The following is a 14,045-nucleotide window of genomic DNA, read 5'->3' on the forward strand; positions in this document are numbered from 1 at the left end:
TACCCACTGTCTATTGCACTCAAGCCCATCAATCTGTGTTGACCATTTTGATAGTCATCCAATTAAGCAACTGTTTCTGTTTTTCAAGTAAGCCATGCAGAGATGTAGAATATGTCAGCTATGTTTATATCTGTGTATTTAAGTATGGTATGAAAGCTGTAATCTAGAACCTGAGAACCTATAGGTTGAATACAATTTGTTAGCTTTTGCACACAAGCAATGCAAATTATTGTCTAATTTTGTTGCTAGGAAAACAAGATTTTAAGACATCAATTATTACATAATAGAATTTTTTCACTAAACATTCAATACATTTATTTAATTTTAAGAGGTTAATAACCACTCACAAATAAGTAGCTTAAATACAGAACTGAAAGCTAAAATGAAGATTATCAGACCATGATATTTCTTCCTTAATTCCCAAACAATCTATATTCATATTATTTACTCTCAAAAGACTACTACCTTTTGATTTTTCTGAAAGTAATACACACACACACACACACACACACACACACACACAAAGAACTCTTAAAACTCAACAATAAGAAAAAACCCAATTAAAAATTGGACCAAAGACCTTAACAGATACCTCACTGAAAATAGCAAATAATCATATGAAAAGATGTTCCACATCATATGTCATCAGGGAAACACAAATTAAAATAACAATGAGATATTACTACACATCTATATGAATGGCCCAAATCCAGAACACTGACAACACCAAATGCTACAGAGGATGTGGAGCAAGACACTCGCAGTGCTGGTGGGAATGCAAAATGGTAATTTGAAAGACTATCTGGCAATTTCTTACAAAACTAAACATACTCTTACCATTACAATTCAGTAATCATACTCCTTGTATTTACTCAAAGGAGCTGAAAACTTATGTCCACATAAAAACCTGCACATAAATGTTTAAAGCAGCTTTATTCATAACTGCCAAAACTCGGAAGCAACCAAGATTTCCTTCAGCTGTTGAATGGATAAATAAACTGTGGTACATCCAGACAATGGAATATTATCCAGTGCTGAAAAGAAATAAGCTATCAAGCCATGAAAAGACATGGAGGAAACTTAAACGCATATTACTAAATGAAAGAAGCCAATCTGAAAAGGCCACATATTCTATGATCCCAACTATATGACATTCTGGAAAAGACAAAACTATGGAAACAATAAAAAGATCAGTGGTTGCCAGGGGTCGGGGGGCTGAGAAGATGAACAGGGAGAGCACAAAGAATGTAGAGCAGTGAAAATACTCTGATAATATAATGAAGGCTACTCAGTGATTATTTATACATCTGTCCAAACCCACAGAATATACACCACCACAATTGAACCCTAAAATAAACTATGGACTTTTTGTAATTATGATGTGCCAATGTAGGTTCACCCTTGGTAAAAGAAATCTCAATGTCATTATATCACTTTATGTGGAATCTAAAAAAGTTGAACTCATAGAAGCATAGATTTGTGGTTATCAGGGGATGAGGGGGTGGGGGAAATGGGGAGATAGTGGTCAAGGGGTACAAACTTCCAGTGATGTTGATAATGGGGGAGGCTATGCATGCGTGGGGGCAGGGGCATGTGGGAAATCTCTGTACCTCCCTCTCAATTTTGTTTTAAACCTAACATTGCTCTAAAAAATAAAGTGTTAAAAAAATATGAAACAAAGATATTTTCAGACAAACAAAAGCAAAAAAAATTCATCAGCAGCAGACTCACGCTAAAGATATTTAAAACAAGTCCTTCAAGCAGAAGGAAAATATCATCAGATTGAATTAAAAGGCACCACAAAGGGTAACTAGATGGGTAAATATAAAAGATGTTTTCTTACTGTTTAAATATCTTTAAAAGATAACTTACTATTTCAACAAAAATTATAACAATATACTATAGGTTTTACAATATATGCAAAAGTAGAATGTATGACAACAGCACAAAGGAGAGACAAGGGGAAAGGGAAGTATAATATTTTATGGTTCTTATGCTAAACTCTAAGTGTTATATACATTATCACCTTAAAGCAGACTATTTTAAGTTAAAGATATACACTATAAAACCTGAAACTCTTAAAAGAACAAAACAAAAACTTATAGCTAATGAAGAAAGAAAAAGATAAAATGGTATCATTAAAAAAAAATTCAATCCAAAAAAAGGCAGTAAAAGTGGAAAAGGAGAAAACACAGATAGGAAAGATAGAAAACAAATTGCAAGATGACAGACTTAAACTGAACCATATCAATAAATCACATTGAAGGTAAAAGGTCTAACCATCCCAATTAAAAGGTAGAGACTTTCATGTTAGATAAAAAGGAAAGACCCAATTGTATGCTGTCTATAAGAAAAACACTTTAAATATAAAAATATAAATTAGTAAAAAATTTAAAAATGGAAAAGGGAAAAAGATATACCATGCTAACAACAGTCAAAATAAAACTGGAATGGCTGTTTTAACATCCGATGAAGTAGATTTCAGAGCAAAAAATACTATCAGGAAGAAGGAAAGTCATTTCACAGTAACAAAATTGTTCATTAGTCAAGAAGCAATAACAATCCTCAGTATTTATTCCCCCCAAAACAGAGCTTTAAATATATGAAGTGAAAACTGATAGAACTGCAAGAAAAAATAGATCTATAATAGTTGGAGACTGTAATTCCCTTCTGTCAATAACTGATAGAACAAGTAGACAAATTTTTTTTAAATACAGAAGACGTGAACAACACTATAAATCAATTTGACCTAACAGACATGTATAGACCACTCGAACCAACAGCAGCAGAGGACAAATTCTTTTCAAGTGTACATGGAACATTTACAAGACAGACCATACTGTAGGCCATAAAACAAACATCAATTAATTTGATAGGATTTAAGTCATATAAAGAATGTTTTCTGAACACAATGGAATTAACATAGAAATCAGTAACAGAACGATGTTTAGAAAAATCCCCCAATAAGTGGCAATGAAATAACAACTTGTAAGTACCTATAGGTCAAAGAAAGAATCAAAAGGGAAGTAGAAAATATTTTGAAATTAATGAAATTGAGCAGACATATCAAAATTTGTAGGATACCATAAAAGCAGTAGTTGCAGGAAATTTATAGTACTGAAAACCTATATTAAAAAAGAAGAAAGGCCTCAAATAAATCCCTCATCTTCCACCTTAAGACACAAAAAAAGCATTTGACAAAATCCAAAATCCACTCCTAATAAAAACACTCTACAAACTAAGGTAGAAGGAACTTCCTCAACTTGATTAAGGGCATCTACAAAAAAACTCCCTATACATTAAGTATTAACATCATACCTAATGGTGAAGAACTGAATGCATCTCTCTTAAATCACGAACAAGATAAGGGTGCCTATTTTCACTTCTTTTCAACAGTGCATTAGAGGTTCTAGTCAGTGCAATCAGGTAAGAAAAAGAAATAAAGGCATACTGATTGGAAAGGAAGAAGTAAAATTGTCTTTATTCACAAAGGACATGATCATAAATGTAGTAAATCTAATGGGAGCTAAAACTTTTAAAACTAATTAGTGAATTTAGTAAGATTGCTAGATTTAAGAGCTATACACAAAAATCCATTTTATTTCTATATACTAATGAAGAATACTCAGAAACTGAAAACTTTTTAAAATACCATTTATAAAAATATATAATACTTAAGGACAAATCTACTAAAAATATGAAATATTTGTACACTAAAAACCATGACACAGCTGAGAGAAATTAACAGACCTTAAAAAAACTAAAGTTATACCATGTTCATGGGTCAGAAGATTCAATATTAAGATGTCAGTTCTCCCCAAATTGATGTATAGAGTTGATGCAATCCCAATCAAAACCCCAACAGGCTACTTTTTTTTTTAATAGAAATTGACAAGGTGATTATAAATATCATATAGAAATACAAAGAACCCAGAATCACCAAAACAACTTTGAAAAAGATTTATGATAAAGCCACAAGAATCCAAATAGTGTGGTACTGGCATAAAGATATACAATAGATCAATGGAACAAAATAAGAGTCCAGACTAGATGCACATTATTATATATTACATATTATATAAAAATGACAACAGACAAGTTTTATGATGGTGCAAAGTCAACTCCGTGAAGAAAGGATAGTCTTTTCAACAAATGGTGCTGGAACAACTGATTATCCATATGCAAAAAAAATGAACTTCAACCTATCCCTCACGCCATACATGAACATTAACTCAAAATCTTCAAAACTCATCAGACTTGAAAAGAAACTAAAAACTATGAAACTTAAATGGGAGAAAATCTTTGTAACCTCAGGTGAAGCAAAAGTTTCTAGATATGACAGTAGAAGCATGATATATAAAGTAAAAAATTAAGTACTTCATCAAAATTAAAAACCATCTACTCTTCAAAAGACTCTGTTAAGAGAATGAAAAGACAAGCCACAGACTGGGAGAAAATATTTGTGAAGTATATATCTGGAAAAGAACTTATGTCCAGAATATGTTAAAAAAAATTCTCAAAACCCAATAAAAAGAAAACAATCCAATTTAAAAATTGGGCAAACACTTGAAGAGACACTTCACCAAAGAAAATATATGGTGGCAAATAGTGCTTGAAAAGATCTCCAACATCATTAGTTATTAGAGAAATGCAAATTAAAACCACAGTAAGATACCATAACAAACCTACTAGAACAACTAAACTTTAAAAGACTAACAATAACAAATATTGGCAAGGATGTAGATAAACTCATACAGTGCTAGCGCAAATATCAAATGATGCAATCACTCTGGGAAAACGTTTGGTGGTTTTTCAAAAAGGTAAATATATATCTACCAAATGATTTAGCCATTTCATTTCTAGATACTTACCCAAGAGAAAGGAAGGTATATGTCCAAACAAAGACTTACACATGAATGTTCAAAGCAGCTTTATTTGTAATAGCCCAAAACTGGAAATAATCCAAGCATTCAACAAATGAATGGATAAACAAACAGTGGTATATCTATACAACTGAATACTACTGAGCAACAAAAAGGAATAAAATAATGATACATGCAACAATATGCATGAATCTCAAAATAATTATGCCTAGTGAAAGAAGCCAACCCTCGCCCCACCCTTGTAAAAAAAAGAGTATGTGATTTCATTTTAATAAAACTGTAGGACATTCAAACAAATCTACAGTGACAGAAAACATATCAGTGATTGCCAGGGACATGGAAAAGATGGGATGGAGAGAATTATAAAGAGGCCAGGAGGAAACTTTTGGGATTGGTGCATGTGTTCTACATCTTGATTGTGGTGATGGTTTCATGGTTGTATTCATATACCAAACCTTATCAAGTTGTGCATTTTAAATGACTGCAGTTTACAGTATTGTATGACAATTATATCTCAATGAAACTATTATAAACAAAAGCAGGGACTTCCCTGGTGGTCCAGTGGTTAAGAATCCGCCTTCCAATGCAGGGAACACGGATTTGATCCCTGGTGGGGGAACTAAGATCCCACATGCTGCGGGTCAACTAAACCCCTGCACTGCAACTACTGAGCCCATGCGCTGCAACTACTGAGCCCATGTACCACAACTAGAGAGCCTGCACACCACAATTACTGAGCCCATGCACTCTGAAGCCCATGTGCCACAACTAGAGAGCTTGCATGCCGCAACTACTGAGTCCACGCGTTCTAGAGCCTGAGCGTCACAACTGCAGAGAAGCCCATGCACTGTAACAAACAGCCCGCATGCCGCAACTAAGACCCAGTGCAATCACATAAATAAATATTTTTAAAAATAAAAAGACCCTTTAGAAATACTAAAAAGAAAAAAAAAGACTCAGGATTTTGGCTCAAGCTGCCCAAAGAACTGAATTTCCACCAACTGGGAATGAGAAGGCTGCAGAATAAGCAAATTGTGGAGGGAAAATTGAAATTCAATTTTTTTAAATGTTAAGTTTGAAATGTGTATTAGATATACAAGTGGAGACGTCAACTAGGCAAGTGAATATGCAAGTTTAGAGTTCAAGAAAGAAGTCTGAGGTGATACAAATTTAGGAGTCTTTGGCATATAGAAGAAATATTTAAAGTCAGCTGTGTCTGAATGAAGCAGATAGTACTCAATAAAAATTAGTGGAATTAATAAAAGTTCTAAGTACTTTACATTATTAACTTATTTCATCCTAACAAAGACTTTATGAAGTAGGTATTATCTCCATTTTATAGATAAAGAAACTGAGGCACTGATAAATGCATCCCTAGTGGGGGGAAAACATAAGTCACATATCCCCAGACTATTAACTAATGAAATTAAGTAGCCAAAGATTTAATAAACCTAGAAACAAATTCCCAAAATCCAAAGTTAACATTTAATGACCTCCCTTAAATTTCATACATATTAAAAAATGTAATCTACAAGTTAAAAAGATGAAAATTTGTGCTACCCAACTAATATATTTGTGTCATTTTAAAACTTCTAGAATGAAAAAGCAGGAAGTTTTAAGTTGGTTACCTCAGCTGAAGAAGAAACTGAAGAATACAGAAGCATAATGAGGAAGAACTTGAACTGGGATCAACACAGCTATAGAAACTATATTAGAGTCTACTAGAGGCAAAAAGAAATGTTCTATGTTGGCATTTAGGGAAATAAACTAGTAGGTAAAATATCAGAAGTTCCTAGTCTAGGAAAATGTCATTTAAATTTCAAGGAAATATGTTCCTTGAATTTTAATTCTAACCTTTAAAAAAAAAAAAAAAAACTTGGAAAGGTTAAAATACTACATCAAATGCTATAATAAAGGATATAAAATTATAGACATGAAAGGCCATCCTTTGTTATAAAAAAAAAAATCACTGTGTTGATAATGCCTCTCAGCATAACAGAAGACTAATACAGGCCTTTTTACAGGTTTTTTTTCATTAAATACTATTATTCAACCCACAAAGTTCATTAATAATTAACAAACCTAATTACCTTGAATTATATAAAACCTTGACTTACTGAAGATCTTTAATGTCTCAATGAATATGTTCAATTTTATTCTAGTTCTCTGTATCTTAGCGCATTAAATAAAAAATAAAAGTTTAATAATGTTTTTCAAAACCTTTCATCCAGAATTGGTCACCAGCATACCAACTTCATTCAACTCTTTACCATGAAATATGGAAAAAGATGATAAAAAAAAGATCAACAAGCATGTCACATTTCTCTCTGTGTTGTTAAAAGGTGGGATGAAGAAGGGGAAAAAAAGGTAGGAAAGAGGGGTCTCTGTAACCCAAATTGAACAAAATAGTCAGTTCATCACCAGCGAACTGGACTTTCTAACTTTTGTTTACAAAAGCTGAGTTACAGTCATCTTGACCATATTTGAAAGGGCTGAAGAAACCAATACATTTTAATAATTACCGCCTAAAATCCATGAAGAGAACCTCAAGTTTCCTAAAATTCGTTAGGATCCCAAAAAAGTGCTATAAGGACTCCAGGAGTTCCACTTATTCATGAGATGAGCAGTTTTCAATAGAATTATGCTTTGAAAATTTCAATGAATAGCAAATACCAACATCTACCCAAATTGATCAAATTTATCATTAATTTCTGAGAATTCTGTGTCCAACTTGTTCTGTTTCGCTCCATTCTTACGACCTTGTTTCAAGTCACTATCAGCTCTTGTCCAAATTATTGCAGCAGCCACTGAATCCACCTTTACGTGCCCATCCATCCTCCACAGAGTAGCTCACGAAAACTAAGTACAAAGGTAAAGTTCAAACATTTGGGGCTTTATGATCTGACCTCTTCATGTTTTCCTGGCTTCACCCTTTACCACTACTATACGTACACTCACCCAAAATACAAACACCAAGAATATGTGTTCTCCCATATACACAGACTAGATCTCAGCCATATTCAACTATCTGCAGATTCTCCAAAGCAACAGCTGCCTGTACATCTTCTGCACATGCTGCTTCCCTTACTGGATTGTTCTCCCCAACCCCATTTCCTTTTCACTCTCACTCATCCTAATTTAATCCTCATTTTAAATGCCGAGTCCTCTGTGATACCATCTTTGTTCAACTCCTTCTCTTCAAACCCCATTTGATGAGCCTAAACACCCCACATTTAGCCAGGCTTCACCTAGAAATTCTCACTGAGTCATATGTCTATTTACCTAACTTTCTGTCATAATATAACGTAAGCTTTCATAGGGTAGGGGATGGGTGTCTTACTCACTACTGTGTTCATAGCATCTAGCTCAATATCTGACCCACATCAGAAACCGAACAAGCTTGTTCAGTGAATATACTGTGAAAGGTACTTTATTCATAGAGGGGATACACAGCAGTTTTGAAAATTTTAAATAACATACCTGTCTTTCCAACTCTTGTCCTGTTATGCCAGCCTCTACATGAGCTGTCAGATTGCTCTCATCAACCCAGAGGATTCGATTCTGTTGCAAAAGAAGAAAGAAGTCTCATCTCCAGGAACAGACATTTTCTCAGGAAATATAACCTCCTAACTGAAAGCAGCAAGTGACAAGACAGAAATTAAGCAAGTAGGGTTACCCACACTAGAAAGCTCCACTTGTTCTTGACTATACAACATGACAGACATAGTAACACAGGCAGTATATTGCACAGGAGTTGGTTTAAAACACAGACATTCAGAAAGTGAGGAAGAGGGTTTCAGATAAAATGAGACTAAAAGAAACCACCAAAAGCTAATGCAGGCCTTGTCTGAATCCCCATTTGAACAATGAAATGAATTATAGAATAAAGACAATTTTGAGACAACTGGAAAATGAATGTGGACTGGATATTAAATGATATAAGGAATTACTTTTAGTTTTGCCAGAAGTGATAATAATATAGTGAGAAAATGTGCTTTTTAAAAGAAATACACAGAAATATTTGGTGTAAAGTAGCATACTATCAGGATTTGCTTTAAAAATAGTAGAGGAAAAAAGATAAAGCCAATGTATGTAAATAATTATTTTATCTAGAGACTAGAAATACTATTCTCTCTACTTTGATGCTTGAAAAACTTCAATAAAATAATAATAAATATTAAATTTTTAATTATAATAAAAGATTATATAAACAGGAATATTGTTGACTATACAAAGATTAAGTTCATACCCAAACAAAAACTTTAATATAGCACAATGGCCAACTCTTGGACCATAATGAACCAAAATTTCACAAAATAATCCTAAAGTTTATTAGCACCTTCATTAATTTTAAGTTAATTTAAAAATTAATTAGCTCTCCTATTCTTCCAAAAGCAAAAGTGCAATAGCATTAGTAAAAATTTGGGGAACAACTAAGTTTTGATGATTCAAATTAACATTAACAAATATTATTTGTTTTTTAACAATACATCAGGTCATCTATTGTATCACTATTCCAATCCATGCTTCTCAAATTGTCAATTTCACATGTCAATTTGGTAGAATCCATCAAGATATATGACTTAGAGTAAGAGTGAACTTAGCTTTTAGAGGTCTGAAGACAAAGGTAAAATATAATGATGAAAAAATTTTAAACAAAATGGACAATATACCTTTTTAAAAATAACTAAGACTGAGCCATAAAGACAACTTTTAAACACTATCTTCAAATACATCTTAAATTATCATATACCATTTGTGAAGTGTCCAAAGAAATTATTGTTCTTGTCTCATCTGCAGGACACATGAGGCCATATGAAACACTTGTTCCTCCTGCCAAAATAGGAAACAACAACTATGCTTAAATATTTTACTTTTAGCTACATTTCTAGGGTAAATCCCTAAGACAAAGTATACAGATAGGTCCTCTAGGAAATAAAACCTATTTCTACTTTGCAAAATGTAATTTGCAAATGCTAACACACTATAAGCAAACTCACCTTAATTTTATGGTGCATGCCAAAATGAAGAAATATTATGGAGCTGAAAGTAATGGGATATGGCTCCATCCCCCGGGCACACTCAAGTGAAGCCCCTAGCATTTTGTGGAACTCCAAAAACATGATTAGAAAAGTTCTAAGCTAATGATTACTGTGGAGAGATAGCGTAAAAGAAAAAATACGCATCCTATACAACTAGAGACACCATTATCTCCTTTCTGCCATATTTATGAGATTCACTTATCATTTAAAATATTATCTTATACTCCCATGCAAAAAGGCTTTAATAAATTAGAATATAAAGTTAAAACTGCCCAGATTATATGATATTCAAAAACAAATTTATATGTTCTTTGGGGAAAAAGTGATTTTTAATATAGAATAATTAATATATAGAAGAATTTAAACAATGTACTCCTACTTAACATTTGTTGTCAAAGGAAAAATGCTTTCTTGATAACAATACGGAACAATACGGTGTTCTCAGTTCTTAACCAGATCTGTACCATCATATAGCAGAATAAAGTTTGAATTGGTACTTTCATATCTTTTGGACAGAATATAAGTGGAAGTCACCTTGATGCAAGTACAGGGGGTATTGATCTACACGGTGAAACAATGTTAAGAACATGTCTGTGATTAGTAACCACTATTTCTTGTCAAAGTCATTTGAAATCAGAAAAATATTTCATTAAAAGTGGCAGTGTAATGCCTTTTTTGCATGAATTCAACGATAAGTATCAGCTGAAGAAGGTATCTGGAACTTCTGATTTGCAGAGGTCCCATTTCCATTCCATCAATGCCAATTCAGTCAGTGAAGGCAATTTCCTTTGGCTTGTGTAAGCTGTTAAAATGATGTGGTTGGTGAATGATCAAGAGAGATTAAATTTATCTTAAAATGTAAAATAATGTTAGTTTTCAGTATTAAAAGATATTACTGATTTGGTTATCACTATCCTAGTTGCATATCCCTTCTTCTCAAAGATTTATGTTGGGTATAGTTAGCCTTTGAAAAATAATATTCTCTCTATTAAGATAAAGGTTAGAAAGTAATTACTAAAGCAGGAACATTTTCTTATTTAGGCAGTAAGTCACAGCTTCAATTAGGATCCACATGGGAAAGAAGCCATGAACTAAGGGTAAATCATGTCTCAAACAGTTTAGGTAGATCTACTCAGAACAGAAATAGACCAGCATAACCAATAAACACCATAAACCAATTTTTCAAGATAACCATTTCATAATTATAAGAATGTTTTCAGTGGGATGGCACAAATATTTAAAATAGAACAAATTTACATCACATTAAAATTCAAAACACACAATACCTACCACCAATTGGTATGATACAAAGGTTATATTTGCACGCTAGATTCACAATCTTAACTACATCATCATGACACGCTGTTGAAAAAAGGGAAAATAAATTAATCACAAGGACATGAACAAAATCTGGGTAACCCTGCAAAACAAGGGTCTATAGAGTTCTTTAGTGTCTAAACTTTTCCTTCATTTATTCACTCACTAACACATTAAATCACTATATTTTTAAAAAAACTGTTTTTTATCTTTTTTTTCATTTTTAAATAATTTTACACTTACAAAAAAGTTGCAAAAATGGTACAAAGATTTCCTTCACCCAGTAGCTGCAAATACTAACATCTTATATAACTATAAAAACTATAAAAACCAAGCAATTGACACTGATAAAATACTATTAACTAATCAAGAGAACTTATTCAAAATTTGCCAGCTGTTCCACTAATGTCCTCTTTTCTGGACCAGGATCACACACTGCATTTTAGTTGTCACATCTCCTTAGTCTTCTTTACTCTGAAATAGTTCCTCAGTCTACTTTGACCTTGACACTTTTGAAGAGCACTGGTCAGTTATTTCATATAATGTCCCTCAATTTGGGTTTGCTTATTTCCTTAGGATTAAATTCAGTTTATACATTTTGGCAGGAATTCCACAGAAGTGATGCTGTGCCTTTCTCAGTGCATTGTATCTGGAGGCGCATGATGTAGATAAGTCTCATTGCTGGTAATGTTAACTCTCATCATTTAGTAATACAGTACAGTAGTCCCTCAGTATCCACAGGGGATAGGTTCCAGGACCCCTACAGACACCAAAATCTGGGAAGCTCAGGTCCCTTAAAGAAAATGACATACATACAGAGTGAAGTAAGTCAGAAAGAGAAAAACAAATACCGTATGCTAACACATATATATGGAATCTAAGGGAAAAAAAATGGTCATGAAGGACATAGGGGCAAGATGGGAATAAAGACACAGACCTACTAGAGAATGGACTTGAGGATATGAGGAGGGGGAAGGGTAAGCTGTGACAAAGTGAGAGAGTGGCATGGACATATATACACTACCAAATGTAAAACAGATAGCTAGTGGGAAGCAGCTGCATAGCACAGGGAGATCAGCTCGGTGCTTTGTGTCCACCTAGAGGGGTGGGATAGGGAGGGTGGGAGGGAGAGAGACGCAAGAAGGAAGAGATATGGGAACATATGTATAACTGATTCACTTTGTTATAAAGCAGAAATTAACATACCATTGTAAGCAATTATACTCCAATAAAGATGTTAAAAAAAAAGAAAATGACATAGTATTTGCACATAACCTACAGCACATCCTTCTGTATACTTTAAATCATCTCTAGATTACTTATAATACCTAATACAATGTAAATGCTATGCAAATAGTTGTAAATACAATGTAAATGCTATATAGTTACTGGCATGTTGCCTTTATGTAATTTTTTTTCCAAATACTTTTGAACAGCATTGGTTGAACCTACAGATGCAGAACTCTTGGATCAGAAGGGCCAACTGTTAGGTTTCTCCATATAAAAACACTATAGGGCTTCCCTGGTGGCGCAGTGGTTAAGAATCCACCTGCCAGTGCAGGGGACAGGGGTTTGAGCCCTGGTCCGGGAATATCCCACATGCCGCAGAGCAACTGAGCCTGCCTGCCACAACTACTGAGCCTGCGCTCTAGAAACCACAAGCCACAACTACTGAGCCCGCGTGCCACGACTGCTGAAGCCCGCGCGCCTAGAGCCCATGCTCTGCAACAAGAGAAGCCACGACAATGAGAAGCCCGTGCACCACAACAAAGAGTAGCCCCCGCGTGCCGCAACTAGATGAAGCCTGCGCACAGCAACAAAGACCCAAAACGGCCAAAAATAAAAACAAGTAAATAAATAAATTTATTTTAAAAAACTATAATTAATAAATATCTCATGAGGAAATACTTTGATTACATAAATGTTTCATACTTTTGCCCACTAATTTTTGCATCCATTGATGATTATTTATTGTTCTTTAAACAAAACTTTAAACATTATACATGATATACTGCATACAAACTCCTTTCTACTGTACACACCAAAGGGTACTTTTCAGTGTAAAAGTAAAGTAAGTATTAAAAATCTGAAAGCAGAAGATTTTAAACACCAAGCAAGAGGTGCTAAGACTCAATATGACTAGCAAAAGGGAATTAAGGAGGGGAACAACATGGCAAAGAGAGTGTTTTAGAAAGATCAATCTCCTGATAAATTATGGGATGGCATGGAGGAAAAAGATTTGAAGCAAGGAAACCATGCAAAAATTGAGTATCACTTGCTTAGGACCTGAAAGGGAAATAAGGATACAAATGAAAATATATAAATTAATATCCATTTATGAAAGTAAAAATACTGTTCTATAAAAGTTATGATTATCATTTCCCAGGTTTTCTTAAAGCTAGGAATATGTCATTTGCATCATTCCAAATTTAATAAAAATCCATTTTTAGGCTTTCAGATTAAGCCTATAAAGCTTACTATCTGTGGTAAAAATTTTCAATAAATGGAATACTAGTTCATTAATAATAAAATACCCAAAGATGTCTGTTAAAAACCTTTAACAAGGCAAAACTATTTCAAGGATTGTCACCAAATCGGAAGCTTTCCTTTACAGTGTTATTTGACACAGCACTCCCTCATCCCACCACCCACCCTATTTATTCTCTATCTTTTTACTGTGCCTTGTTTTTCTTTATAACATTTACCACCCTTTGCTACATTAAATATTTGTTTATTGTTCCGTCTCCTCCCGCCCCCACTTAATTGTATAGCACCTAAGAATAGGGATTTGTGTTTTGTTCAG

The 14,045-nt window shown here is 33.6% G+C and overlaps 1 protein-coding gene across 1 annotated transcript in view; it reads right to left on the reverse strand.

The window, feature by feature from the left end:
* The window catches only part of AGPS (alkylglycerone phosphate synthase), a 137,399-nt gene that overhangs the window by 74,870 nt on the left and 48,484 nt on the right, over positions 1-14,045 (reverse strand). Inside the window, exons 6-8 of the mRNA XM_067741444.1 lie at positions 11,216-11,287; positions 9,637-9,716; positions 8,364-8,444 (exon numbers count right to left, since the gene is read on the reverse strand). Coding sequence (XP_067597545.1) covers positions 8,364-8,444; positions 9,637-9,716; positions 11,216-11,287 — 233 coding nt within the window. The remainder of the gene's footprint in view (positions 1-8,363; positions 8,445-9,636; positions 9,717-11,215; positions 11,288-14,045) is intronic.

This window comes from Pseudorca crassidens, chromosome 6, assembly GCF_039906515.1.
Source record: "Pseudorca crassidens isolate mPseCra1 chromosome 6, mPseCra1.hap1, whole genome shotgun sequence".
NCBI lineage: Eukaryota > Metazoa > Chordata > Mammalia > Artiodactyla > Delphinidae > Pseudorca > Pseudorca crassidens.